General features: G+C 50.3%; 10 protein-coding genes across 10 annotated transcripts; 6 read left to right on the top strand and 4 right to left on the bottom strand.

Annotated features, from left to right (window-relative positions):
* Positions 1-428: 428 nt before the first annotated feature.
* On the bottom strand, positions 429-2,302 carry BDQ94DRAFT_170231 (putative amino acid permease; the record flags this gene model as incomplete). The annotated part of the gene is made up of 5 exons (XM_026771448.1): positions 429-1,716; positions 1,779-1,936; positions 1,985-1,991; positions 2,042-2,099; positions 2,155-2,302. The coding sequence occupies 5 exons, from the start codon at positions 2,300-2,302 to the stop codon at positions 429-431; spliced, it is 1,659 nt and encodes a 552-aa protein (XP_026626653.1).
* A 198-nt stretch (positions 2,303-2,500) lies between these two features.
* Positions 2,501-4,430, bottom strand: BDQ94DRAFT_143475 (aromatic alcohol reductase). Its single transcript, XM_026766237.1, has 4 exons — positions 4,095-4,430; positions 3,726-4,010; positions 3,328-3,654; positions 2,501-3,271 (listed from the first exon to the last, which is right to left on the bottom strand). The coding sequence occupies exons 1-4, from the start codon at positions 4,179-4,181 to the stop codon at positions 2,891-2,893; spliced, it is 1,080 nt and encodes a 359-aa protein (XP_026626654.1). The 5' UTR covers positions 4,182-4,430; the 3' UTR covers positions 2,501-2,890.
* A 2,916-nt stretch (positions 4,431-7,346) lies between these two features.
* Positions 7,347-7,975, top strand: BDQ94DRAFT_143478 (uncharacterized protein). The gene has a single exon (XM_026766238.1). It carries the CDS (start codon positions 7,435-7,437, stop codon positions 7,651-7,653), a length of 219 nt encoding a protein of 72 aa, XP_026626655.1. The 5' UTR covers positions 7,347-7,434; the 3' UTR covers positions 7,654-7,975.
* Positions 7,976-10,533: 2,558 nt separating this feature from the next.
* On the top strand, positions 10,534-12,738 carry BDQ94DRAFT_178655 (putative MFS allantoate transporter; the record flags this gene model as incomplete). The annotated part of the gene is made up of 12 exons (XM_026773167.1): positions 10,534-10,788; positions 10,852-10,965; positions 11,016-11,049; positions 11,100-11,130; positions 11,183-11,449; positions 11,506-11,723; positions 11,780-11,868; positions 11,920-12,160; positions 12,217-12,310; positions 12,370-12,608; positions 12,642-12,691; positions 12,721-12,738. 12 exons carry the CDS (start codon positions 10,534-10,536, stop codon positions 12,736-12,738), a joined length of 1,650 nt encoding a protein of 549 aa, XP_026626656.1.
* A 100-nt stretch (positions 12,739-12,838) lies between these two features.
* Positions 12,839-14,003, bottom strand: BDQ94DRAFT_143480 (mitochondrial 54S ribosomal protein bL19m). The gene is made up of 3 exons (XM_026766240.1): positions 13,737-14,003; positions 13,251-13,626; positions 12,839-13,175 (listed from the first exon to the last, which is right to left on the bottom strand). Exons 1-3 carry the CDS (start codon positions 13,945-13,947, stop codon positions 13,067-13,069), a joined length of 696 nt encoding a protein of 231 aa, XP_026626657.1. The 5' UTR covers positions 13,948-14,003; the 3' UTR covers positions 12,839-13,066.
* Positions 14,004-14,128: 125 nt separating this feature from the next.
* BDQ94DRAFT_31853 (uncharacterized protein) lies at positions 14,129-15,564 on the top strand. The gene is made up of 2 exons (XM_026775480.1): positions 14,129-14,360; positions 14,430-15,564. The coding sequence occupies exons 1-2, from the start codon at positions 14,258-14,260 to the stop codon at positions 15,410-15,412; spliced, it is 1,086 nt and encodes a 361-aa protein (XP_026626658.1). The 5' UTR covers positions 14,129-14,257; the 3' UTR covers positions 15,413-15,564.
* Positions 15,552-17,667, bottom strand: BDQ94DRAFT_31860 (uncharacterized protein). The gene is made up of 4 exons (XM_026775481.1): positions 17,006-17,667; positions 16,561-16,949; positions 15,839-16,507; positions 15,552-15,786 (listed from the first exon to the last, which is right to left on the bottom strand). Exons 1-4 carry the CDS (start codon positions 17,544-17,546, stop codon positions 15,691-15,693), a joined length of 1,695 nt encoding a protein of 564 aa, XP_026626659.1. The 5' UTR covers positions 17,547-17,667; the 3' UTR covers positions 15,552-15,690.
* Positions 17,668-17,737: 70 nt separating this feature from the next.
* Positions 17,738-19,297, top strand: BDQ94DRAFT_143483 (nuclear pore complex component-domain-containing protein). Its single transcript, XM_026766241.1, has 3 exons — positions 17,738-18,046; positions 18,115-18,384; positions 18,452-19,297. Exons 2-3 carry the CDS (start codon positions 18,164-18,166, stop codon positions 19,113-19,115), a joined length of 885 nt encoding a protein of 294 aa, XP_026626660.1. The 5' UTR covers positions 17,738-18,046; positions 18,115-18,163; the 3' UTR covers positions 19,116-19,297.
* Positions 19,298-19,441: 144 nt separating this feature from the next.
* BDQ94DRAFT_143484 (Hid1 family protein) lies at positions 19,442-23,121 on the top strand. Its single transcript, XM_026766242.1, has 8 exons — positions 19,442-19,700; positions 19,770-20,388; positions 20,439-20,536; positions 20,598-20,840; positions 20,893-21,246; positions 21,298-21,541; positions 21,590-22,104; positions 22,161-23,121. The coding sequence occupies exons 1-8, from the start codon at positions 19,605-19,607 to the stop codon at positions 22,671-22,673; spliced, it is 2,682 nt and encodes an 893-aa protein (XP_026626661.1). The 5' UTR covers positions 19,442-19,604; the 3' UTR covers positions 22,674-23,121.
* Positions 23,122-23,203: 82 nt separating this feature from the next.
* On the top strand, positions 23,204-24,944 carry BDQ94DRAFT_143487 (uncharacterized protein). Its single transcript, XM_026766243.1, has 6 exons — positions 23,204-23,480; positions 23,592-23,611; positions 23,680-23,711; positions 23,779-23,840; positions 23,899-24,023; positions 24,091-24,944. Exons 1-6 carry the CDS (start codon positions 23,319-23,321, stop codon positions 24,629-24,631), a joined length of 942 nt encoding a protein of 313 aa, XP_026626662.1. The 5' UTR covers positions 23,204-23,318; the 3' UTR covers positions 24,632-24,944.
* The last annotated feature ends 1,345 nt before the right edge of the window (positions 24,945-26,289 follow it).

Raw genomic sequence — 26,289 nt, forward strand, 5'->3', positions numbered from 1 at the left:
GATGCCGGAACCCTGACTCTAGTGATTTAGAAATTAAAATTGCTCAACTGCAACTGTGATTGTCATGGTGATTCCGGGGTATCTCCTTTTGGTCGCTCACACCTTACACTCTATTCTAGTCTGTATTTGTAGTTGTTGGTTGCCGTGTAAACGGGCGCGATGACAGTCCCCACTCCTCGCCCGATCATAGGGACAAAAAGATTGGGAAAAACGGAAAGAGAGAAGGAACATCCAAGTATCGCGCACCAAAAAGGCATGTTGCTCAATGCCCAGTGAATGCAATGGGGCGGTAATTTTGGATGTAATAATGGGTGTGTATGGGGGTTTGCACCATAACATAAACCTCCCCAGTTGCTGGAACAGACGCTGTTGGGATCAACGATTACATCAAAATGGACCACACAGACTCAGAAAGGGTTCCCGATCGTTTACGTCCGGTTCAATGGGATTGAATCGGATCCTTCTTGTCCCACGGTATTGCCATCCGCGACGTGCGGCTCCGGCATGGGTGTCAAGGACCCCATATCAACATCCTGTGGTTGTACATGCTTGCTTTGGGTGCCAATCTTATAACCAATCACGAGCGTGATATAGAGTGGAATGCCTATGTAGGAGGTCACAAATGCCAAGCTGCGATCTATTCCTCTGGGGTAAAATTCTGGGTCGACAAAGTCGAGCCCACGTATGACCGTGACAAAGACACATGCTACCAGTGCAACCCACGACCCGAACAGCCCAAGGGGCGCTCGGAAGGACAAGACCTCATCAGTGATCTTTTGAGCCTTTCTTGCTCGGATGAAAGAGAAATGGATCACGAGGATTGAAGCCCATGTGAGGATACTGAACATGGAAACCAGGTTGACCGAGTATTCAAATAGTCTCTTGGAGCCACTGGAGATATTCAAGTACGCCAAACACGCCAAAGCAGAGCATGTACCCAACGAATAGATGGGGGTTCCTCGCCTATTGGTACGGCACAAGAAATAAGGGGCGTTCTTGTCCAAAGAAAGCCCGTGTAGTGTGACGCTTGCCATTTGAAGAGCCTGGTTTGCAGCCGATAGCACAAATAGTAAAAGACAGGCGTTCAGGATGTGCGGAATTACCGAAGGCCCGGCTGATTGAGCAACAGCTACGAAAGCCGAGGCCGTCCGATGCTGGGGCGCATTGTAGGAAAATGCCAGCATGTGGGTGTCGTGGGGAACGAGCATCCCTAAGAGCGTTCTATTGACAATGTTGAAAACCAAGATGCGATAGAAAGTCACCTTGATCGCCCGACCTGCGGCTTTTCGGGGGTTTTGTGTGCGCAAAATCGTCATTCCCATCAACTCACTCCCAAGATAGGCGAGCGTAGCGGAAGGGACTGTTCTGCAGATAGCCCGAACGGTACCTGCCACGGCGCCTCCTGTACCATTCGCAAAGGCTCCGGGGTCTCTCCAGTAGCGGAAGCCTTTCATATCGCGATCTGGCCCCCCTCCGAGTGCAAGGACGATAGATAGAGCCATAAGCCCTGACATCACCAGGACCTTGAAAAAAGACAAAATGACTTCGTACTTTCCCAAATATCGACCGCACATGGAATTGGCAGCGATGATAACCCCTAAAAAGGCAGTGGTCCAAAGAACCGAGTATTTCGCTTCGTTGTCTTGCCAGTACGATATCAGCAATTCTCCTGCTGCCAGCTGGTTGGGGATGACGACCATGAACTTGAACCAGTATCTATCATTCTGCGGTTATTGAATGTTGGATGTAGTGTTCCAATCCCACACAAGGCGGCTTACATCCATCCCAAAGTGAACCCAAGCGCAGGATCACAGAGTCTAGTAGCATGGTCCGTCATGGATGGGTCGGGAGACCACGAGGCCACCTCCCCTAAAGCGCAGAGAACCAAGTAGACAACTACCCCAACACCTGTATAGGAGATCAAAATCGATGCAGGCTAACCATATTAATAAAAGTGTGTTGAGTTCAGAAGTGACACACTTACACCGGCCCTGTTTCAAATGTCAGTTGTAACTTCTGCGATCGGGGATTGTTCTCTTACTTGGACAATGCGTTCCCTGCGCAGATCGTCAAACCTGTATTGATAGCCCCACCAATAGCTTGGAGAAATATGTATTAGTGCAAAGTCTAGATACCCTCAATCGTAATACTGACCAACCATGGTGATTTGTCGGGGCTTCAAGACACCGTAGGACGCTGCCGAAAGCCCATCCTGGCTAGGAGGTCGGGTTGAATAAGCGTAGTGTTCATTCGTGGGGATAACTCTTTCAGATCCCTGTATTCCCTGACTTTGATGAGGCATGCTCACTTTGTAAGAGGAGCATCTAGCTAAAGACGCAATTGATGTGGAGGTTCAAAATTTAAAGCAGTGCGTGAAGCAGAGGGCTCAGTTAAAGTTGAGAAGAGTAAACACGGAAGGAGCATGTGGAGTTGGAACAACAGCCATGTGCTTGCTCTTCCGCACGCTTCTTAATTACTTGGAAGGGTAACGTGAAACGAATGTGTGGATCACGTCTAGGTTGGATTCAAATCGCATGGGTATAAGTAGAAGTAAGTTCTGGCTTAAACGGAAATATCGTCCAATCAAGGTCAAAAGCCCCTCAGATACATTGGTAAATCAAAGAAATGAGTGGTGAGTCTTACCCACTCAGACAACCATAAGCCATCATAGATACAAAAACGCCAGTCTAGAGCCCCCAGGGAATAGAAAGAAACGGAAATAATAAAACCGTTCGTGTAAAGCGAAATAAGGCAGAGAAGAGAATGAAGCCATCAACGCATAGCGTGGCTTCGACCAAATGGTGTCATATACACATCGCGCCGGGTCCCAGGAGGCACGTCTAGCGTCGCCTCAAAATCCTTTTGCTTGAAAGTAAAATGCATGTCCCGATTACCTCGACATGTAGAGAGAGTCGCTAGATTCCGTTCTCGGGAATATCCGGGTGTAAAGCGAATCGCTCGATTCGGTCCGAGGGAACATCCGTTGGTGAGCCTTGGAGATTACCCGGTCGGTGTAGACACCCTTAGCCGTGCCTCGGACAACCGTCTCAAGATATTCCCTGAAGTCGTGAGGAGCGAAGTCGGGATACAGATCCTTGGAGGTCAAGTAGCCTAGGTACTTGGCGTACTCAGGGTTGTTGTCGCCACGGACACCCCATGACAGTTGGTTTTCGGCCAGGTATCGGGGAATGAATTTGACAGGGTCGAAGGGATAAGTCTCACTAGACTGCCGTGCTGCAAGCACTCTGGTGTAAATGGTCTCTTCAGGGATCTGTGACAGAAGATATTAGCATACATCCAACAGACGCAGCGAGTCACTGTACTTACATAGTTCCTCTGGATCTTCTCCTCGCTGATCTCCTCCAGAAGGTCATAGATCTGATTCTGCGTCAAGACCGTGTTGTAGGCGAAGACCATCTTGTTCAGCGTGCGGTCATCAACAATGATTTTGGCGACGTAGCGTCCAATATCTCTGAGGTCCGTCAGGGCAAGAGGAGTGTTGCCATCACCGACGATTTCGTTGTTCGCTGTAGTCATGGCATAGTCGGTTCTTCCGGAACCGAGGCGGGGGTAAGAAAGCTGGTACCACCAACCGATGTCGATGATGGTGTAAGGAAGTCGGAGCTGTTTGATGTGGTTGTACACTGTCTCTTTCTGGAGAAGAAGTCAGCTGATGACCAGAGAAGGTATGGCGTGCAGCTGCAGCGGCGGCCACGACGACTTACCTCGTCTCTCAACCACATGATCCCACCGGGCGGTGCCACAGTAATGAATCCACATGGGATGAATCGCTGGACTCCGGCACTCTTTGCGGCCTTAGCGAGCGGGATTTGGTCCTGCTGTTCCGCAGGCCCGACACAGCTGACAACGACATCGATTCCGGTCAAGACGTCGGCGAGGGACTTCTCGGGGCCCTTGAGATCGCCTTTGCGGATTTGTACGCCTCGCTCTTGCAGGGCTACGATGGCAGGCTTCTGAACCGAACGGGGACGGACGAGGGCATGAACCTCCTATAATAACGGAAAGCGGTGCAGAGGTTAGACTCAGGCTCAAAGAGAAGAAAAGATATCAGGAAAGCAGGGAGGGGTTCTTACAAAGCCGGGATTCTCGAGCAGTCCGTTCGCAATAGAGCCGCCCGTTTCGCCCGCAGCTCCGACCAGCAGAACTCTAGTTCGCGACATGATGGTTGCAAAAAGTGGCAATGATTCGTAGGAGGGATACTGATCGGTTGGAATAATGCAAGTCTGTTGGTTGGAGGGTTGGGGGGTGGAAGGGATTTATCAAAAAGGTGAAGAATTCAGGTTTTGTGTCCCTGCCGTTTCCCAAGTATGTATTTTTGACGTTAACGTTTCCAGGCCAAATGGAGGGTCATTCGACGTTATAAAGGCCAGCGTCCCACTGGAGGATGGTCACTACCCACTTTTTTCTTATCCAGAAGTGGCCAAGGGTGGGTCGATTGTGGATGTTAAGCTCCCTAAGATACGTGCCCCCCCTTAAAGGTGCGTGAAATCGGCTGGAGAAGGAAGGGCGGCTGTCCTCCGTTCGTAGGCAGGCTGTCTGTCCTCCGGGGGGACCCCATCATGCGTCATCGTATCCTGAATGCTACGATCGGTGCGAGTGCTCAGCACTGAGGGTCTTCTAGACCACACAATGGTGGGCTTTGTCTACCATGAATTTGATTTTTTACTCGAAGGAAACATACTTTTGTAATAATTACATTTTTCTGTTTCCCTTTTCCGTCCTCGCGACCTGCAGACCTGCGCACTAACAGTATTGCTAGTACTAGTCGGAACATCGGCCCCAAAGAGGCGTTACTCTCTGCTGCGGCCCGGTGGCTCGGGAGTCAAACACCCAAAGGGAAATTACGTCACTTGCCATTCCCCTGCCCGGGAAGCCGTAAGGCAAGTGACGATACTGGGGTTTCATGACCACTTCTGCCCGCGGAGGCTGCTGCTTGGTGTGTCTCAGACCACATTCGAGCAAACACAACCATCATCCCCCTATGATCCAGTCCTACCATCATCGTACCATGGCGGTGGATCTCGTGTGTAGACGGTCATCTTCCCCCCCCTCTTCAGTGTTTGTCTAGAGTCATTCCTCGCCCTGCTCAATCATTCCGACTGTAGGCCACGTTATACCCAGGACTCTGACCCCTTCATGGACACTGCAATTTTTAATTTCTCCTTTCCTATCTGCGTAGAATGCGGGGAGCGGAGGGTCGGTTTCCCCTCACAATTTCAGCATTAATCAGGTTGCATATTACTGCGTTTACTGCTTTACCTAACCACCCCCCACGTCAGTGATCTTCGGATCTGCGTGGCGGCTTCATATTCATGACCTTTTGCAACTCTGGGAGCATGACGACATGTGGCATCCTTCCTCTGGACCGATCATTGCCATTGGCGGAATGAGCAGTTGGTCCCATGGTTACACGCAGTGGTCCGCCAGGTTAAGAACTACCGCCCAGTGCGTTGGAATCGGTTGTGGAGGCTCGAAAACGAGACTTGCAACTTGAACAGCCTTGAACCTTTTGCGCCATGACCGGATGGTAGAGAAGTAAGGTAATAGTAGCCGTTAATGCCACTGACCAGATCTCTGACTGCCCCTCACAATTTGTGAGCTTGCTTCTGGCGGATGACCTGGTGTTGATTGTCATCTGGAAAGATCCGATGCACACATATCCACCTTTTCATCCACCTCTTTCCAATTTTACATATTCGTAGATAACTCATGCTTGCGGGGTCTAGGACAAATTGACCTTGCTGCAAGCCATGCCGTCTCGCCGAATCTGGCCTCCCGGACAAGGCCGCGCATCCACTCATCTATCGTTCGTTCACTTGGACTTCTTGGATGCATTGTTGACCAACTACGCTCATTCCCTGGTCATATTGCCAGGAAAATCCGGGGTCTTGAGACGTGAGTAGATAAGCGTTCCCTTGCCGTGCCTGGCGTCGGATCGGATAGCCACTCAAAATTTAGAGTTGTGAACACTGGCTTGCTTCCCTACTAAGTTTATCGACAGCTAGCTACAAGGCCAATGATCTCTCAAGACTAGCGGCTTGCATCTCGAAACAAGACACCAAGTTGACTGTCATGCCGGACTACGAAAGACTTTGACATGACAATCGCTGGATCAGAACGGCGTCCCACGCAATGAAACCAAACATCGGAGCAATTGATCTTCATAGCACTCCATATCGAGTATTATTTAAACGAAAGGCAGGTTCCCCGAATTGAAGGTGCAAGCAGTACCCTTAAGATACGCTAGAAACCGCAGTCTGGTCGTCCAGTAGGCTGCCCATGCCTGCCTAGCGGTCGCACTACTGCAGTCATTCAACGACAATGGGCCAATGGATTGAAACGAGGCGAAGCGGATCTATCACTAGAGAATAAACCGCGCTGGACTAGCCGCGATCAAGCACGGCGAAGGATCGTGACTATTTATTGCCGAGCGATTTCTGGGGGAATTCCAGGCGGTTGTCGGGGCATGTGAGAATTTCAGACCCTCGTCTTTGGCTCGATCTGCAGGTCCGTCACGGCCCTTTCCGCCAATTGCAACCAGGGCCGTCCGCACACCCGCAGCAGGCTGAGAAGATGGTGTTATTCGACGGTGGGAAGTCGGTGTGAGAGTTAGGGAGAGAGGGTGTGTGTGTGTCCAGGGCCTCCTCTCCGGGAATTCTCTCTTCGGGTATTGGAGGACGCGGGCAGGAGAGCTCCGAAGGCATGCAGCTAAACGGGAAATGGGTTAGCAATAACCCCCACTTCTTCGGTGGTGGTCCAGTCTGAGTCTGGTGTCCCGATAGCGTCCTTTTTCTCCAAACGGTGGGGTATGGAAATTGCGGGCAGAAGGCTGAAAGGGAGGGTGTCGTGGAACCGAAAATGTGGGTGAAAAGCATTTTCAATGTAACCATGATAATGTTTCTCTCTGGGTTACGCCCTTTTTCATTTCAGCCGATGGATGGGGGCGGAAGGCTGGCCTGTCCCAAAGCGGCCACATGCCTTGAGGTCAATTACTGACTTACTTGCATTATAATATTGTTATTGGTCCCAGCGCAGTAGGATCAAATATTGGCAAACCCGTCAAACCTAACGGGCGCACAATGGTGCCATGCCATGACTGTTGGACCTCCTCTACACAACGGGTACCAAAAGTTTAACGACCACCATATCATGATTCATATGAAAGATCTCGACCATCATACTAAATGATACGATCCGTCAGACGCGGTAGACAGGTGTGACCAGCTGATGACTTAGTGGGGAGATCGATCATTCATCAATCAATCAATTCCTGCCAGGGAGCATGTGATTGAAGATGAGGAGTCTGTTCTCTTCATCCCAGAGCTCCCAACGCAACCATTCCACGTCCTTCAATTCGATCGATGCTGACAAGCCCCTGTCTATACTAATCCCCTTAGCTCAATAGACCAGCGAATGACATATCAGACCACTCCCGTCTGCAGATGGACTGGAATCTCGTCAGCGATGAAACCGCCGTCTGCTTGTATGGTCGCTTGGCAGTCGCCCGTTCGTCTACTTATCCTACTCGATAACAAAAGCCACGCAGATTGGCGGCATTCCCGACCGCGCTGCTCTCGGACATTTACCCGTTACCGTACACACCCCTTCAACCAACTCTTGGAAGGACTTTGAGCTCAGGTACGAATTCCTGGTCACGAGGGAGATTGCTCTATATTCCGGCTTATTTTGCCGTCGTATGGCATTTGCACCAACGACGCGGCAGTAAGACATTGGTCTTGTCTTTATCCGGATACTCTAACATTGACCACCAACGAGGGACAGCGGAAGTCTTCGTTGCTCCGAGTGTGAGTCTTGGGCGGCCACTGGACAGCCCTTGAATACGTCTGCTCTAAGCTTCAATTGAAGCGCAGTCTACATTCAGTAATAGTTATGCTGCCGTGCACCTCATGATTGCACACGGCGCACCTCTGCTAGGTCTAGTTCACATATAGCCTGCTGGTCTGATTTTTTGAGACCTTACATGCGATTACTAAACCAAGTGATTTCTTGAACGTTTGCATGTGTGAATGCTCGCGTGTTAACTAGAATGACGTGCAAGATCATCAAGCTTGGATCAATGCAGTTACAATATCAGACTATGCCCACATTATAGATCTCTTGAGCCATCTATACATGTCTTTGGATTGAGACAAACTGCCAACAGCTAACAGCACAGAGCTAAACACAGTAAACAGTCTGTCACAGAATGAGTAGACTACACTCATGTCAGTTGACGAATAATAGCGGGATGACTGACAAATCGGCCACCCTCCAGTGCTCCCCAGCCTTGACGCTGTTGTCAGAAAATGCTGGCATTATCACGCAACCCCCGGTTATTCGATGGCCCGAATGGTCTCTCAACTGCTAGTATTGCACATCCCTGTCCATGGGCCTTCGATGCTAATCTCAGCGACAAGTCACAACCTGTCCGATGACCTCGCAGATCTTAGGGAGAAGCTGTTGTTAGTGGGCAGCTATAAAGGACCCCCTGATATATTCGTTGATGTTGATATAAGCTTCTTGCCTCCAATTTCTCTACTATACTATTGGCCGGCAAAGAATTATCTCTGCTAGTCCTATTAGGTAACAGGCTTATGAGTTGTGTCGCTTGTCAAAGCAGATGCTATTGGATTCCTGATGGATTACCTGCCGACATCCGCGCCATTATCAGCGACAACGGGCGGTTGGTTAGAAGACTAACCAAATGCCAGTATCTCGTGCTCGCAACATGCAACATGTCGCTTTCTGATGATTAGACCATGCTCCTCCTACAAATATGGGCACCACAAGGACCCACCAGAGTGATGCTGAAAGCCCTGAATATCAAGTTACTTGTCCGTCACCATTGCTAACGGCCATCTGGTGCTCGTTGTGTAGACTACATGACTGATAGCATCAGATAGGCCAGATGGCACGGAGACCATTACCAAGCTTATCGATCCTTCTAAGATAAAGTAAGATATTGATTAATCTGAACTAACGGCTTGGTCTAGACGCTTGGGAAGGGATCCCGCCTATCGAGCTAATCGTCGTCGGCTAGACTAGTAACCCCCTGTGTGTTTGGATAGTTTCGATTTGTCAGTCGCGGACCTTTAGAGATGATACCGATATCCCGTTTATACCTCTTATGTCTGCTGTCACTTCATCTGAGTTGATTATCCTCGAGGATGGGATAATACAGGATAATGTGTTGTTACTGGCAGTGCGAGGTGTTCTGTACTTCTTGTCCCATGATTGTGTAACTTTGATATGAGTGCGTAGGCTTGCCAGTGATGGTAATATAATCTTGAAACGTCCTCTTGCGAGCAACACGCATCATTATGGCGCTGATTTCCTAAGCGAGGTCTTGGGTCTCTTGTATGGCATGGTCAGGCTCGGCTCTGAAGTCGGGTTTCCTAATGGGGTGTAGCGTCTTCGTCCTTGTCCAATTCTAGTCTCCAGACTGTCTCTTCCATAGGATCAGATCCCAGCCCATTGCTTCCACTATACTGGGTTCTGGCTATGGAATGATAGCATCCGCGGCACACAGTCATAGTCTAATAAAACCCCTTTCCCATTTCCAGTCTGATGATCCTGCTACGCGGACTTGCTCCGACGCCATAGCTCCCTTTCCCCTTCGAGGGTTGCCAGCTAATCAACCTTAGATGGACGCATTACATATCTATTTACTAATGCTATATATACGGAGCTGGCAGTCAGACCCGTCAAATAACACCCCGAGAAGCTTATATCCAGACCAGAGTCGGTATATAAGGATAGATCCACTTCTTATCTTTAGAGATTGATGGTGCTAGTGCTAGTAGAAATGTGGAGGGAACGGGGAGCTGGGGATACCCCGGATCGACGACCCCCACGCGGGGTCACCTCCACTTCTCCGCTTCATACTCTCCAGCACACCGTGAGGCATGCTCGAAGACATCATGCCATGCGAACTCTATAATTAATCCGCCTACCAGGTTTATGCCCGTCTAAAGCCTGAAGCAGATCGCCATCAATCCTTGTTCTGATCGGCTTTTCTCCGAGACTTCTTGCCTCCTATCGTCCAATTAGTGGTGCCAGATACAAGCTATACCCCGGATCACCAATGACGGTGAACAATATGTGGCTTGGCTTGCTCAACATATGCCGTGCTAGTCGGTATTCCAGACCTGGAGGCGAGATAAAGAATGCTTTTCTCGCCTCGACAGCGTCTCAGACCCCCACGTCGGCACAGAAGTCTTTCAATGATTGGTAGATGCCCATACTCGGGGAGCTCGCATCCAGGACCGGGGCCCGATGTGAAGGACAAAGCTCCTACTAGCGTCGAACATAAAAGCAGGGGTCTTGTAGACATTATAACCACCTTGTTCTTCCGAATCGCTCTTCCTTTCGTCCAGCTGGACTTTGAGCTCGCTAGCCTCTCAGGTCCGCATGCGAGATAGCTTCCCTGTCAGAGAATTCATGAGCACATTCTGCTAGCTTTCATCAACCATTGACCTAATTTACCAGAGATCCATTGAACTAGCTATCAAAATGGCGGAAATATCACATACCAAACCACAAATCGCTCATGAGGAAAATATAGGCCATCAACTTGCGAGCAATCATGAAACAGATTGGGTTCAAAAGCAGGCGCCTGATGGCGACGTAGCTATGGCTCTTTTTACTGATCCAGATGCGCTTGACGAGCCTGTTGATCCGGCGGAAGTAAGAAAGCTACTGTGGAAAATTGACTTCATGATCCTGCCATATCTTGCCGTTTGCTATGCCTTCTTTTACATCGACAAGGTACGCTGCTCTATACAACTTAATACGTTCATCCTTGCAGCGGCTGATTATAACCTGCAATAGACAACACTGAGCTACGCAGCAATTTTTGGAATTGAGGAAGACCTCAATCTCCATGGCACACAATATAGCTGGCTATCAAGTATCTTCTACTTCGGTTTTCTGGCTTGGGCATTTGTGAGTTCAATCAGCTGGGAAATGAGATCCAAATGTTAACATCCCATTAGCCCACCAACTTTCTTCTGCAACGCTTACCAATTGGTAAGAGCCAGGCTTTCTGTGGTGAGATACGGACTAACTGTGCCGTCTAGGAAAGTATCTTGGTGCCAATATCTTCATGTGGTACGTGGATCAACGGGCTTGTTTGTATGAAAGGTATGCTAAACTTATGCAGGGGAGTATTTCTCATTATACAGGCAGCATGCCATAACTTCGCAACGCTCGCTGTCTTGCGAGCCCTAGGTGGTGCAGCAGAGGCGTGCTCGGACCCTGCTTTCATGCTCATCACTAGTATGTGGTATACGCGACGTGAACAGCCGGTACGCTTAGGATTATGGTACACCGCCAACGGCTTGGGAATCGCACTTGGTGGTCTTCTTGGCTATGGAATTGGACATATCAGAGGTGCCCTTCCTTCGTGGAAGTACGAATTCATCGTAATGTAAGATATTGCCTTGAATCTTGATCCTTGGAGCGCTGCTAATCAGCTATCGTCAGTGGATCTCTTTGTGCGGCCTGGGGAATAGTCATGTTCATCATCCTGCCTGATTCGCCAGTCACTGCGCCGCTTCTCACCAAGCGGCAGCGGCGAATCGCAGTGGAAAGAGTGCGGGAAAACCAGACGGGTATCGAGAATAAGCATATCAAGCCGCATCAGATCTGGGAAGCATTCACGGACTACAAGCTCTACTTTTTCTTTTTCTTGGGTGTAGTTTGTGAGTCACGGTTTTGCAGCATTCGAAGGTTGATTACGCTGATAGACTGTTGACAGGTAACATTCCCAACGGTGGCATCTCGAACTTTGGAACCATTATCATCCAAGGATTTGGATTCTCGACTCTTGTGACAACCTTGATGCAGGTATGTGAAGTGCTCAAGACAGACGGTATGGAGTAAACATTGACAGCATAGATCCCTTATGGAGTCATAATTGCACTATCCATCCTCCTCTGCGTCTACCTCAACGACCGCTTCGAGAACAGGCGTTGCATCTTCATCTTGATCTTCCTCCTCCCGAACATTGCAGGAGCATTTGGGCTACGCTTCGTCCCACAGCATGTCAAGGTCGGCCGCTTGATTTGCTACTACTTGACGGGGCCATACAATGCTGCCTTCGTGCTGATTCTTAGTATGCAAATCGCAAACACAGCCGGTACGTTATCCTATCCTCCCTTACCCAAGAAATTAGTCAAAACTGACGTTGCCCAGGACACACGAAAAAAGTCGTCACCAACGCAGTCCTCTTCCTAGGCTACTGTACCGGTAACATCGCAGGTCCTTTCTTCTACAAAGAGAGTCAGAAGTAAGCTTTATCCCCACCCCCCAGAGCAATGTAATAGCACTAAAACATTGGGATAACAGGCCAACATATGATCTGGGAATCTGGTCAATGATCGTCTGCCACCTTATCGAAGTCGTGCTCATTTCCGCGCTCGGTCTTCTGCTTCGTTGGGAGAACAAACGCCGTGATCGAATCCAGTCTCAGATGGCTGGTGGTCTGGAGGGGAGAGATTTGGATTCCACTGCCTTTCTGGATTTGACGGATCGGGAGAATCTCAAGTATGACCCTTTCCCCCTTCTCCCATACACGGTCTGCTATGGTATATATGGGTGCTAACTGCTGTCGTTAATAGCTTTCGGTATATTTACTAGAAATACATTCTTTATCTCTGCAGTTAGTCTTGTCTGGAAATGCAATTCATTCATAACAAGCCGTCGGTGGCTATCTGATCTGCCGTGACGTGAGATCAGTAGTTGTTACCAAGCACGCTAGAAATCCATATGCCCAGGGCCTGAGCCAACTGGCTAGAAGATCGTAGAAGAAATGATTCGGAAGGTGTAGATGTTCTAATTCATTATCTTTCTCTCTTTTAGATGCTTCCCCGGCCTAGGTAGGTATCATGAGCTGCAACCAACATCTCAAGAATCATCCATATCCGCCCAAAAAGTAAAACCGGGACTGAAATTCAATATACACACATATGCTAGTAATAATACACATTCATTCGCGCCAAATAAACCCAAGTCCAAACTATGCGCAGAAAGGGTCTGACCGAGTCTACCGTCTCTTCGTCTGGCCACCGCCCCTCTTGCCGGTAAGCGATCTCTTCTGCCGGAGGTAGTTCGCAACGAGGTTCTCGACGCTGCCCATGTCGTGCTTGGGCTTCCTATAACCCCGAAGGAGATCTTGTTAGCCTTCCCATCCAATACAATCCACTATCCACAAAGGAATTGATACGCACCTCATGTAATACAACCTCGCGCGTCTCTTTCTCTTCTCCGCCCTCTGCACAATCTCCACACTCTCAACATTAGGACTGAACACCTTGATGGACATCTCAACTCCAACTCTCGTCAACTGGTTCCGCAACAAGAACGACGTATCAATGCCGCGCAACCGAATGCTCAAACACACTCCGGAGAACGGATCTCCGTTCTTGAACGTCACCCGCAGAACATCTCCGACCTTGACACTGCGAGGACTCCGTCTGTAGTCGAAAAGAGCGCGGCGCTCGCCCGTGGGGTCCAGCTGCGCCAATTGGGCCTCTTGCACGGCGTTCACGGGGTCCTTGCACTGAGGGGCCGGCGGCGGAGGAGGGATCTTGCGTTCTTTGCGCTCTGCATATCATTCATTAAACATGTTAGATATATGATCCGGGTAAAGCAAGCCATCGGTAACTCGAGATGGATGCAAGTCCAAGCATAGAATGAGATAGTTCAGTCCATACCAGGATTCGGCCGCATGCGAAGCGGTAATTGACGAAGGAACTGCTCCGGCAGGTTCTTAGGGAGAGGCTTGGGCTCAGGCTTCGCGGAGTAGACGGTGCTGAGCGCACGGCGACCGATCTGGTTGTTGACGGTGGACGACAGGGACTGGGGCTTCAGGAGGAGGGACCGAAAGCAGCCCAGCTGCTGCAGGATCGGGGAAGAAGACGCCATGGCTTATTCCTTGGTGCAATTAAACCACCTTGGCGTTTGAGGAAGCAAGACACAGGTTCAATCGTGATGCGGAACTTGGGAGGGCGGATCGAGAAATTCGGACCGGCAGAATTTCCGCCAAGCCGCGAGTTGCCTGTTTGGGCCATCAGTCCCAGATTCGACGCTCGGGAACTTTTCTGCCGCCAAATAACTATCTATCTACTTGCTCGACCCCGGTGGTTTTGTTTCGAGGGATTGAGTGAGAGTTTCCTCCGGACTGTATTCTTTTTCTTTCTTTGTGGTCCGTTGAGTATAGATATCTCCCATAACGATGGCGCAAAACGCCGTGGGAAGGCTCTTCCGCAGCCAGAATTCCACTACTCTGCGTCAATCCATCGGGTCGCTCACACAGACGCGCAATGCTTCGAGAAATGGTATGTCTATTTACCTGCTTGATGTACTCTGGAATTGAGCAGACGGAGAAACTAACGGACCATCCGCAGCTATCCCTACCTTCCAACAAACCTCGTCCCCGGAGCTGGACCAAGCCCTCACCCGGTTCCGCGAAGAGCTCTTCATACCCTTCGGTCTAGGCCAGGACCAACGACGTCTCATGTTTCGGCAGAAATACGCCGACAGACTGGAGCAAGAGCCAGTGACGGCCAACATAAGCGAGGACGAAGACTTCCTCCTGCGCCCGATGGACCCGCAATCACGACCGACGCTCAAAGAAGCCGCGGAGGTAATCAGCCTGATGCAGAGCAAGGAGGATTGGAAGAACCTGGTGCCGTTCCTGTCGGGACTTCAGATGGCCAAGCGGCATTTGAAGCCTAGCCGGATGGAGTGGCTTGTGCGGAAGGCGGGCGAACACAATGCGCTGAACTTTGTGGTGGAGTGCGCGAAGCAGGCGGACAGGACGGGCGTGAAGCTGAATGAGGTCGGGATTGTGCAGCGGTTGTTCTTTGAGCTGCATCGCAAGGCTCAGAAGGCGGAGTTCCAGGGCCAGGAGGTCACGAAGGCTCTCAATATGGCGACGCAGTTGGTTGGGTTGATGGAGCGGCCGGCACATGCTCAGCATGATTTGATGGCTGATCCGAAGAGAAAGCCGTTTGTATCTGGCACACTGTTGGAGTTGAGTGCTGCTAGGGCGCTGAGTGAGTTCGAGGGTAAGGATCAGGGTGGTCTGGTGCGCATCTACAGTAGTCGGGTGCTGGGATGCTGGAAGATGGGTAACTTTGCTAGTGATGTTCAGGATTGGCGCGCTGTGGATAAGATGCTGCAGGAGAATGTGCCGATCTATAACGGCATGAAGCTTGCGCTGAAGGTGCAGGGCATTGCCAATGACAAGGCTGTTGCTCCGGGCTTGAAGAACCGCCTCAACGAGCTGGGTCAGTGGATCGCCAAGCAGAAGAAGAGCGCTCCTGAGGAGATTCAGAAGAACCCTTCGCTGGGTCTGGCGCAGGCTCAGCTCTTGCATGAGAACTAGAGCCGGTGTCTTGCTACATTTTGCCATTTCAGCTGATTCTATCTTTACTGTATATTACCATTTTGGATCGTTCGGAGCTGTATCTGTATCTGAAGATAGATGCCATTTCCTTTCATTCTTTCTGAGACAAACTAAGCTGTGCTTGCTAAGGTTCAATTGTTATGATGCAGTGATGAGATGGTTTACTGATGGGATGGTTTAAGGTTGAAAGGGTTGACAATAGGAAAGAAGAACCCGGAATATATGCTCAAACGCTCATTATGTGCTCGACTAGTGGACTAGGGAAGGAGCTCAAAGGTGTTATCATCGCGAATGCGAGCACGTCCTTCCAGAGTGGTCTTGCCAGAGATGACAGAAGGACCGGATACGGTAATCTAAGGAAATGATTAGCGGATGAAAAAGATGTCTGATTGTCGGCTGACTTACCTGGCCCTGCTCGTTTGCCTCATCACCCGACACACCAGTCAGCACAACTTCGACACTGCTCAGAGGTGCACCAAAGTGGCTCGAGCCTTGGAAGCGGCGATAGTCGAAAACATTGGTTTGGAAGACAGCACCAGCAACTCCAGGACCGGTCAGGGCGTACACCACGCGTGCTCCAGTGAGGATACGCAAGTCTGCGAGTTGCTCATAGTCCAGCTGAGCCTCACGATCGGCATCAACACGGTGCGAAATGCACAACAGACGCAGCTTATCGAGCGAGAGTTCAGCGGTCGGCCCGACGTTGGCCACCTGGTTCAGCACACCATGCGAGGGCATGTAACCAGAATCCAGGCTTCGTACCTGGATCCAGCGAGAAAAGAGAGAAATAAACCCAGAGTGCGGCTTCATGAATTTGCTGTGATATTCAGACATGGTGCGCGAAGAAGCAATGATGACTGTCGGAGACAATCCAACAGTGGCGAGAGCGAAGTCGACGCTCTCTCCAGCAACCGAGTTGAGGGCAACAGACGCATTCGAGTACAGTGCAGCCATGATCTGACACAGAGGGTATGACCGCGAAAGGGAATCAATCGAGAGAACGAGATCGTTGGAGCTCAACCGCTGAGGACGAGGGAGGGAGAACATGATTCCAGCAATACCCGCAACCAAGTTCTAATCTATGTTAGCGCACGACTGAGCCGGATGTGTTATCAGAGATTGCCTACTTCTGATTGATATTCGATGAACTCGCCTGCGGAGGACTTGGATGGCCAGACAGTGGTGAGCGAAGGCGCAGGAGAACTGGGGTCCCAGCTGGGAACTTCAAGACCGGCAAGGTCCTTCTTTTCTTCCACCAGCTCGTGCCAAACATTCACCTCCAGAGTGCCCTTGACATCTTCGGGGACATCGTTCCAGTCCATGTGCCTGCTTCCGAGTTTCGCGACCCAGATGACCTGCGAGAGCTGATCATTACCCTTGGCGACGAGAGACAGATCAAGAGCGCCGGCTTCCGCGATAAGAGCCTCCGCTTCGGACTCCTTCAGAAGAGTCGATAGAGACTCGGCCTCCAAGTTATGGGGGATGATAATTGTCTTGAGTCCGTAGAAAGCGCCCGCTAGAGATCTCGTCAGCAACGAATGGAATCATCGGACAAATGAAGGATGCTCGAACCGAAGATAGCAGCCAGAAGCTCAACCGAGTCTGTCAGACAGATGGCGACCGTGTTCACCTTGGAGGACTGCAAACGACTTCCGATGACATTGATTTCTTGGGTAACTTGCTCTAACGAATGTTCGATTGCTTTTCTGCCGAGCACAGTATAGATCTTTCCTTGTTTACCAGAGCCCTTGCCATCCTCTCCCACTGCACCTCGCACGGCGGCCTTCCAAACATCGCGCAGATCACCCTTGCGACCGCTTGTCCATCTCGGAGCGCCGGGGTCCTTGACGTTGAGTCCGGATCGGAGGGGGAAACCGTGAGGAGTCTCTAGACTGCGGTATTGAGCAGTTTCACCGGGCTGTCGCACGGGAAAAGCGGTCGATTGGCGAGCGAGTAGAAAAGGGTGAATATCGGAATCTTTCGAGGTGACGAAGGAGAAGACGAGGAAAGCGACAATGCCGCCGGCGATCAGAGTAGTGTAGATGTTCCAGTCGGCCAGGAGCTCTGCCACGAAGGCATCAAGCTTGGCCACGATGGACGGATTGGAGTCCATTATGGAGAGAGCGAGTGTATCTAGTGTGGCGTATCAAGCATCCATACGCGAATTGAAAGAAAGAAATGCTGCTTCTTTAATGAACGGGGTGAGATCGATGGAAGAATGGGTGACGTGAGGGGGCTGAGCCGGGGCTGAGGCTAATGGCTTATGGAAGAATGGCTATGATGCCAGATGTGGGGAGCCGCGGCGCCTAAGCTGACTAGTGCCGCTGAAAGCTCCCGATTTGGGTTGGCTGAAAACTTCGCGCCAAAGGCGCTTGTGGTTGCCAGTGACCCTTGCCGGCGCACTTATCATCAAAACAATCAGTCGCTGCCCCATTCACATTCACTCAACCCCGACTCCTGCCTGCCCCTCCCCTGCGACCATGATCCTGTCGGGGCCCTCTTTGTAATCCGTCATCAGAGATCCCATAGTCACCGATGTGGTAGGGCACGCGTATCTTCATTTCGCATTTCATTCAACTACAGGTAAGTCCAACAGCAATTTTCCTATTTCAGGTAAGTCATCATACCCTTCCCCCCCTTTGCCCATCGTCGTGACAAGATGCCATACTAAGACCATGTAGTGCTATTTCCACCCAAGCGTTTACTCTCCCCCGCCTTCAATATAAACCAATGGCGTCCCCCGCCCCTCCTTCTACCCCGAAAGCTGCATCTGCACCTGCAGCGACACCCGATGGCTCTCAGACGCCTGGAAAGTGGCGTCATCCTCATCTGAACGAGGTCGTTCGTCGACAGAATGCTGGTACATTCGGAGATCGCAATATAAATAAGCTTGTGTGGAACACGGCCGCTTTGTTCGCGACCTGGGTGTTTGGAGATACCGTCAAGTCATAGTGAGTGCTGCTAGCAGACACATCAAGTGCGTGGTTCCAGGGGGCCTTCTAACCAGCGTCGCAACAGTTCGCTTTGGCTTCAGAACATCAGTCCGATCTCTACATATCCCGATCTTTCATTGCTAGTCCTACGAGTCATCTTTGCTCTGAACATCCTGATTGCATTGTACCCTCTCTTTCGTCCGAAAGACAATTTCTCCGATATTCCATTGACCCCTACACAACGCTCGCTTTTGGGACTGGATCCCTCCGCCACACAGTCACTGACCCCGGGCACGACGTACGTTACTCCGCCCAGGTACCGACTTTCTGCGTCTCGGAACGCCAGCCCAGCCAGCAGATCCGGTTCGCCCTTGTCAGCAAGTGCTGGCGCTTCCGGGCACAGGCTATCGTCAGGACCTTCATTTTCGCCTTCTCCGAGCCCGTTATTGCACAAAGTGGTCACGAATGGGAGCAAAGAGAGCGGGCGGAGGCCGAGCTTCGGATCTTCGTCTCCGCTCGGGCGCAGCTCATCCTTCTCGCCCTTCAAAGAATCTTCCTTTAAGGAGTCTACGTTCAAAGACTCTACATCCACGTTCAGGGAGTCGACTATGTCGACATTCTCCGGCATGTCCAGCATTGCGCCCGCAACTCCTTCACCAGTAGGTGGCAAGCGTGTGAGCCTGGGTTTGAGCAACAAGTGGCTGTATGAGCGGAGCCGGCGTCTGTCAGCAAGCAACGGTAGCCTCTGATTTGGACCACATTATTGGTCTTGTTTTGGGTCTCAGGGAAGAATAAGAGACGATTCATGTAAACTCGTGTTTTCTAGCGGGGTGCTTCGGAACTACCTTTAGGCCGTATTTTGTTATGATGCTGCATGTTGCATGATGTACTTTTAGAGAGGGTCCGATTCCTAAGAATAATTCTCGAATAATCTCCGAGACTGCGACTTGATCGCCGCGTACTTTCAATAGGAGACGGTGTGTAGGTTCAGCTGAGGTTCGTTCCCCAGTCGATCTCCGGTTCTCCGCGGGCCTAGTTCCCGCTTCCAAGGCATTGACCCCAAGACCGCCAACATGCCACAAGTTCATTCATTCACACGCGGCCGGAAACTATTGGGCTTACGTCCCAAGCAAATCACCCCCGAGGATTACCCTCATAACGGACATTCTTCCTGAGATCCTAGCGCTGATTTACTGCATGAGGTCAATAGTTCCGTGATCTTCGCTGGAGACTTCACGATGGGAGCTTCGGAGTCCAAGCTCGTCTTCAAGCAGGGCATCTTCCGTCTTTCAGAGGAGAAGGACATTCCTGCGGATGATCCCTATTGGGCCAGGGTTCGCCTCCCTTTTTTCTGCTCCAGCTTTTGTGTGACGCCTAAGTGGATTACTGACCGATTCGTGTAGTTCTGGGAGCTCCCAGAGTCCTCAGAGGACGTCTTCAGCCTATTCACACCTGCCGATATACGACGAATTCGCGATCATGCCTTATCTAACTTTGAAACCCTCTTGCTCTCAGTCACCTCGCGTCTCACCGTTTTAAAAAACCATCCATCATTTCCTGACCCCGAACTCGCCCCCGACCGCGATGCACTCAACTGTGTCCGCATCCTCACCCGCCTCCTCCCCTTTGTTTACGAGGCTGAACACCTAGAGGAATGGGAGGAGAAGTTTTTCTGGACTCGTCGCAAGAAGAGAACCAGAGAGGCGCAAGTTGCTGCGGAGGTACTGTTTGATGAAGCACAGGCGGAGGACTTAGATCAGACAGCCCCGCGAGCCACGGGTTTTGAAGATGCGAAACCTTTAGCTGAGGAACTGATTGACAACCTGCTGGAGCTCCTTTTCTACACTAACTTTACAATTCCGCCGTTGCCTACCGCGAAGAGCAAGGTGTCGTACTCGATCTGGCAGAGTGGGGTGGGTTGCAATACGTCAATGGGTTCTGCAAAAGAGCTAGAGAACAACCGCTGCGAAATCTTACGGTTATTGCTTACTTTGACCGGAAAAGCAATGTACATGCCGTCTAGTGAGTAGATTGTCTTCCCTTTTTTGGGAACTACTTGCTGACTATCGAAGGTCTACTTCCTGTGCAAGGCGTCAAGGCTATCACGTACATGACGACTTGTTCGGACAAGCAGGTGGTACTAACTCTACTATGCTCACTACTGAACACTGTACGTTTTGGGAGCATTGCAGGTAGCAGGGTGTGGGGAAATACTGACAAATCTACGACAGGCTATCAAGTACAACCCTGCTTCATGGAGGGTGCCGTATGATCATGTCGTTTGGAAAGACCCCAAGCAGATATTGGTCATCTATTGTCTGCAGTTTCTCCTTGTACTTCTTCTATATCCAGTGCCGGAAGATGGTCGCGGAGCACCGCCGAAGAACTATTATCGACACTACTTCGGAAGATTACATCGGCCGCAAGACTTCCAGTTCCTTACTGATGGCATGACTCGAATCTTGAATCAGCCGGTAAGTTTGCCGTCGATTTTCCAAATCACTCTGCTAACCCCCTCTCCAAAAGATGCAAGCGACCAACTCCTATCTTCCAGGTAGCCAGAGATCGGTCAAATGGGCACCCGAGATGCTCGTTCTGTTCTGGGAGGCATTGCAATGCAACAAGCGATTCCGGTCCTTCATCATCGACTCGAACCGCTCGCACGACTTTGTTATCCTCTGTATATTTTATGCTATCGAGTATAAATCAGACCCTTCTAAGCAGGGCGTCGTCAGGATGTGCATCTTCATCATGCAGACGATGAGCGTGGAGCCCAATTTTGGGCAGAGCTTGAATACCAAGTTCGAGGCTCAGGAGACTCTTCCTCAGAGTATCCGTATCCCTGCGTTCCGGGGATCTTATGCTGATTTTTTGATCATGGTTTGTCGCTCAGAGTTCGAAGACTAGTCACAATAACTGACAGTGGTATAGTCCATTCACACTTTGATCACTGCCAGCAAAGGAAAGCTGAACACAGTATACCCTGCGCTTTTGGCTATCATCAATAATATTGCCCCGCATGTTGAACATCTTTCTCCGAGCTCGTGCTCGAAGTTGCTGCAGCTCTTCTCATCCATGTCAGCGCCCAGCTTTCTACTGGCTAACGAGACGAATCACACCCTTCTTTCCTCGGTCCTCGAGTCTATCAACTCAATTCTTGAACATCAGTTTACCAGTAGGTCGTTTATTGCAAATCTTCAGATAACGTGCTAACTTGTTGCAGAAAACCCATTCCTCGTATATGCTATTCTAAAGTATAGAAAGCGTTTTGAGGCAGTGCGAGAATTCACTCTTGAGAGCGGGCAACAAGAGATAGAACGCCAGAATGAGCGAAGAAAGTCTTCAAGCGGTTCGCATGAATTCGTGGGCAGTCCGGTTCTTTCCGCCTCAGAGGAAGAACATCCGGTATCTTCAGACACGCGTTCTCCATTGGGTCGCATACCAGAAGAAAATAGTCCTTTTTCCATTGGTGGAGATGAGGATTCGGATGATGAAGGAGAGGGACGGGACACACCGGCGCAGGATTCGCCATCAGTACAGACTTCTCGTCGACCTTCAATTTCCTCTGTCATTGAAGAAAGCGTTCCCCTTCAGCTGCGCGGCATGTCTGAGAAAGCACGAGGCAAGATGCCTGCTGGACAGCCGTCGTTCTCGCGGCAAAACAGCATGACTAGTCAGAGTAGTCTTTCGGCGGCGTTCCCAACATCTTCTAGCGGGTTCACGCCGACTACAGCATGGGTAGGTGACTGTCCTTATTTCCATGCGTTACACCACTAACAGTGTATTTCTTTTAGCTCGAATCCTGGTTGGCTGAATTGCCACTCCATACCATTCTCACGATTGTCTCCGCCATTGCTCCTCATGTTCCTGAGGCTGCGTTCCGATCCGCTTCAAGCCCTGAAGCTCGAACCTTGATTAGCAACCTGCCCTCGTTCTTGGAAGATCCCGCAATTCATACCATTGTTTCAGAGCCATCGCCGGTCCGTGTTCATTCATTTGAGTGGTCCGCCCTTTCTATGGGCTGGTACGAATCTCTGCTCTGGGGATTCATTTTCTCGAGCGAAATGGTGGTTGGCACTGCCTCGGGCGCCACGCCGGGCACGGTTGGTGTTTGGAACGGAACTAGTATCAAGCTGTTCAAGGTCCAGGAGGCGGCAGCGCAAGGGCCCACATTACTTGCTCCCAAGGGAGCTGTGGACGCCGTAGGAAGCAATCTGGTCCAACGCATTGGGAACTTGAGCTTCCGGCGGAGCAGCACACAGGAGTCTCAAACCAGCTCTCGCCCACCATCGATTCGGGAGGTCTGAGCTTGGGTTGTTGGGCTATGGATCCGTGTCATTTATTGTGTTAGCTTTTCTATAATGATTCTTATGTTTGAATGATACCTCCCCGGCGTCTCGCAGATGGGCTGGTTTGTGTGCAGATTAGTTTACTTTAGAAGGCTAGCGTTAGGTTGATGTTCATTTGTCCTTTCGCTCTGTATGTATGTTGCTCTAGTGTCAAGCAAATGGCCAAGTCGAAATTAGATCTTGAGACATTCAATATAGCCAGGCATCACCTGATCCCCTGTCATCTTTGCCTATGTGGTCTCTGACCACTACCACCACCTCTGACACCTATCAACCAACCTACCATTATCTTGAGATTTAGATAGATGAAAATGCATATGTTCCTTTATCTAGAGATTAGATGCTACCAATTCACTCCATCATGGATTTGTCGGTTGCTCGTGTTTTCCATCTGCTTGTCCATAGGGGTTGCTGGCCGCCACGTGAGGCCGCGATTGGCTGACCTCCCTTTATTTGTCTCTCCTCCCCAACAAAGAGGCTGAGTCCGACGACATATTAGAAATCAATCATTCTTATTCTTTGATTATTTCTATCTTGAATAACGACTATTACTATTGCCAGGATCCATTAACTTGTTATACTTTCCACACTCCTCCCTAGGCCATGGTACACACCCGATCGCTTGCTGTCGCGGCGTCCGCGTTCCTGCTCAGCGATCCGAGACTGGCCGCCGGAGGATCCACGGAGCTCCAAAGCGTATTGAAGAACACGCATGGCAGCAATGATTATGGCTATCCGACGGATTTTACCCGGGGTATAATGCCCGTGAGTACTCCACTTAATTGTAGGATCTCAGATGGAGAAGAAATGCTTTTCCTGCTTCAATCATGATACTTCCTTCATAGAGTTTCGAACTGAAGCTTATTACTCTATCAGATCCCAGTTCACTCGCATAAGTAAGTCCATTGCTCTAGTAGTAGCCTCATACCCCCATATTGTGACTATGTACTAACCTCCACGACAGTGACTATTGGAGAGACATACCTTTCTACACCGGTAGGCACAGCACTGTACTTTAGCATGGCGACAAGCACAGCTAGCTAATCAGCCTCTTCTACCAAAGGCCTATCCAAAGGGTGTATCTCGACAGAAGCCGATGTATGGCTGTATAATGACACTCTCTACGTCAGTCTCACACTCACATCCCCACAGTCCACGATCCGACTCTAACAAGGCAGTACAGGTCGGCCATGACGAATCCTCCCTGACAAAGGATCGGACCCTGGAATCTCTCTACATCAACCCAATTCTGGACGTGCTTAAACTCCAGAATCCCAGTAGCCCATTTGTAACATCCCCAACCAACAAGTAAGTCACCCATCATTACACCTTACACCCCCCATGCAGAAGCAAATGCAATTAACCCCACCTACAGCGGCGTCTTTGACACCTCCACCACCCAAACCCTCTACTTCTTCATTGACCTCAAAACCTCCGGCCCGGAGACCCTTAAAGCCGTGGTCTCCGCTCTCCAACCCCTCCGCGACCAAGGCTATCTCACCACCCTCAAGGACAATAAAACTCTCACTACCGGCCCCGTCACCGTCATCGGCACCGGCAACACCCCGCTCGACATGGTCGGTCCCGTCGCAGACCGGGACTACTTCTACGATGCACCACTTGAGGCACTAGCTGAGCCCGAATACGCTGATATCACGGGTCTCATTTCGCCCATTGCATCGACGAACTTTGCTTCGGCTGTGGGGCCCGTCAAGGGTGAGAAGCTTAGCGATGAGCAGATTGAGGTGCTGAGGGAGCAGATTCAGACGGCGGAGGAGAGGGGCATTGGCGCTAGGTATTGGGGTACGCCGTATTATCCGGTGCGGACGAGGAATTTTGTCTGGAGGACATTGTTGGAGGAGGGAGTTGCGTTGTTGAATGCGGATGATTTGGATGCTGTGGTGGAGTATTTCTAATCATCGAAGCGGTGTGTTAATTGGTATAGTAAATATGTTGTTAAGTTGAGGTTCAGTTTTGGACTGAGAAACGATGATATCATTTATCGAGCAGTTGGTAAGTACCTACTAGAAACCAGGTACAGATAAGGGCTATGAACGTGTGACCATCAACCCCTGATGCTGGTGGATCACAAGCTTCCTGAGTGGTCAATAGGGCCGCTTTTTTCTGTAGGCCAATGCAGTCACTTCAGTTAAATAAATAGGATCAACTAGTAGCCCAGTATTAGACAACCAGTCAAGCTTCTAGGTAGACATAAGAGAACTACTTATTATATTCAACCAGTGACTGTGCCCAACCACATCTCCATGCCATGCCCCATCAGGTCATATCTACATCTACATCCAAGCCCCATATAGTCCAATACTACCATTATCCGAGTGTAGACACAACTACTTATGCCTCGGAAACACCCCTAGTCTTACCTCCTCCATCAGCTCACCCACTACATAGAACACCATCATCACCATGCTAAGCCCACCACCACCCCTCCAATCCATCCCCCCTGCCCCCCAAATGCTTCCAATCATGCAATGTCTCATACCCCAATACACAGCACTCCGCACGCACATTCTATCCACCACGACCCCGGCAACAGCCACCTACGACTCCGTAATCCGCCCCCTCGCGGCTCTCGACAACGCCATAAACTCTAATCTATAGCTGCTATACTTGCTACAATATGGCGCGCCGGACAAGGAGACACAAGACACATTTGTGGGGGTGCGTGGATGGGATTCATCCGAGAGAGGACAGAGGAAGAGAGGTTGTGGTTAGAGGCGGAGTTAGGGGAGAGGGGAGCAGTGTGTCATTTTGCAGAGCGTGAGTTGAGTCCATTGCTTCCTATGGTGATATTCGTTTCCTCATACTCTCTTTTAGGGCTGCTTCAAGCCGGATGGAAGGAGGCAATATCCTGCAGTGGTATTGATGTGCGCGTTTCCAACAATTTCTGACACCCATCTTCTTCAACATGGGAGATTGGTCACACTGTTTCATGGTTAGTCATTCTTGCCCATGCTGTTGAAACGGAAGATGTTCTGGCTAATCTTCGTAATGATGGGCCACGCTATCCACAACCTACTATCCCGAGGACATTATGCACGCTTCCATGGTTCACAAGGCCCTCGCGACTTTGGTTTAGATACCTAGTATGACTCTGGAAAACTGGTGTGGGGGGAGAGATGTCTTGAAGCTATTGAGCCTCTATTATACCCAGTTAAACGAGGAAGAATTGTTGCAATGGCGGACTCAACATCCCGGGGAGGCTGATCCCTTGGCACAGATTCCTGACCAGCTCGTGGATGACCTTGTTCGTGGCCGATATGTGGGCCAACCTCTGTGGTATGGTCGTCTGCTGTACGGTCCCAGCTTCGATACGTATACAAACCCAATCTCTAACAGGCTTCAGAGCGATATCAATGTTTGACCTGCATATCTACAGTTCAAATTCAAGTTCGGAACTGAACATCCAAAAGCTCTGGTACGGTCTCTTGGAGGAGGTACTAGGGATGGACTATTCCACATGTAGAAATGGATATGAGTTTGCGACAGTCAGTCATCTCACTGCTGGATATGATGCTGGGTACTACTCGTATTTGTGGTAGCACGCTTCGGATGA

Source organism: Aspergillus welwitschiae (genome assembly GCF_003344945.1).
Source record: "Aspergillus welwitschiae strain CBS 139.54b unplaced genomic scaffold BDQ94scaffold_15, whole genome shotgun sequence".
In the NCBI taxonomy this organism is placed as follows: domain Eukaryota; kingdom Fungi; phylum Ascomycota; class Eurotiomycetes; order Eurotiales; family Aspergillaceae; genus Aspergillus; species Aspergillus welwitschiae.

Bases quoted from the DNA above. Each gene is read 5' to 3' on its own strand.
- BDQ94DRAFT_143475 (XM_026766237.1), bottom strand. From the start codon at position 4,181: ATGTCGCGAACTAGAGTTCTGCTGGTCGGAGCTGCGGGCGAAACGGGC. The intron at 4,011-4,094 runs GTAAGAACCCCT...CCGTTATTATAG, and splicing joins TGCTCGAGAATCCCGGCTTT to GAGGTTCATGCCCTCGTCCG. The intron at 3,655-3,725 runs GTAAGTCGTCGT...CTTCTTCTCCAG, and splicing joins TCATGTGGTTGAGAGACGAG to AAAGAGACAGTGTACAACCA.
- BDQ94DRAFT_143478 (XM_026766238.1), top strand. From the start codon at position 7,435: ATGACATATCAGACCACTCCCGTCTGCAGATGGACTGGAATCTCGTCA.
- BDQ94DRAFT_143480 (XM_026766240.1), bottom strand. From the start codon at position 13,947: ATGGCGTCTTCTTCCCCGATCCTGCAGCAGCTGGGCTGCTTTCGGTCC. The intron at 13,627-13,736 runs GTATGGACTGAA...AATGATATGCAG, and splicing joins TCGCATGCGGCCGAATCCTG to AGCGCAAAGAACGCAAGATC. The intron at 13,176-13,250 runs GTGCGTATCAAT...TCGGGGTTATAG, and splicing joins GCGAGGTTGTATTACATGAG to GAAGCCCAAGCACGACATGG.
- BDQ94DRAFT_31853 (XM_026775480.1), top strand. From the start codon at position 14,258: ATGGCGCAAAACGCCGTGGGAAGGCTCTTCCGCAGCCAGAATTCCACT. The intron at 14,361-14,429 runs GTATGTCTATTT...GACCATCCGCAG, and splicing joins GCGCAATGCTTCGAGAAATG to CTATCCCTACCTTCCAACAA.
- BDQ94DRAFT_31860 (XM_026775481.1), bottom strand. From the start codon at position 17,546: ATGGACTCCAATCCGTCCATCGTGGCCAAGCTTGATGCCTTCGTGGCA. The intron at 16,950-17,005 runs GTTCGAGCATCC...CGAGATCTCTAG, and splicing joins GCTTCTGGCTGCTATCTTCG to CGGGCGCTTTCTACGGACTC. The intron at 16,508-16,560 runs GTAGGCAATCTC...AACATAGATTAG, and splicing joins TCATCGAATATCAATCAGAA to AACTTGGTTGCGGGTATTGC.
- BDQ94DRAFT_143483 (XM_026766241.1), top strand. From the start codon at position 18,164: ATGGCGTCCCCCGCCCCTCCTTCTACCCCGAAAGCTGCATCTGCACCT. The intron at 18,385-18,451 runs GTGAGTGCTGCT...GCGTCGCAACAG, and splicing joins GGAGATACCGTCAAGTCATA to TTCGCTTTGGCTTCAGAACA.
- BDQ94DRAFT_143484 (XM_026766242.1), top strand. From the start codon at position 19,605: ATGGGAGCTTCGGAGTCCAAGCTCGTCTTCAAGCAGGGCATCTTCCGT. The intron at 19,701-19,769 runs GTTCGCCTCCCT...CGATTCGTGTAG, and splicing joins ATGATCCCTATTGGGCCAGG to TTCTGGGAGCTCCCAGAGTC. The intron at 20,841-20,892 runs GTAAGTTTGCCG...CCTCTCCAAAAG, and splicing joins CTCGAATCTTGAATCAGCCG to ATGCAAGCGACCAACTCCTA.
- BDQ94DRAFT_143487 (XM_026766243.1), top strand. From the start codon at position 23,319: ATGGTACACACCCGATCGCTTGCTGTCGCGGCGTCCGCGTTCCTGCTC. The intron at 23,481-23,591 runs GTGAGTACTCCA...TTACTCTATCAG, and splicing joins TTACCCGGGGTATAATGCCC to ATCCCAGTTCACTCGCATAA. The intron at 23,841-23,898 runs GTCAGTCTCACA...AAGGCAGTACAG, and splicing joins TGTATAATGACACTCTCTAC to GTCGGCCATGACGAATCCTC.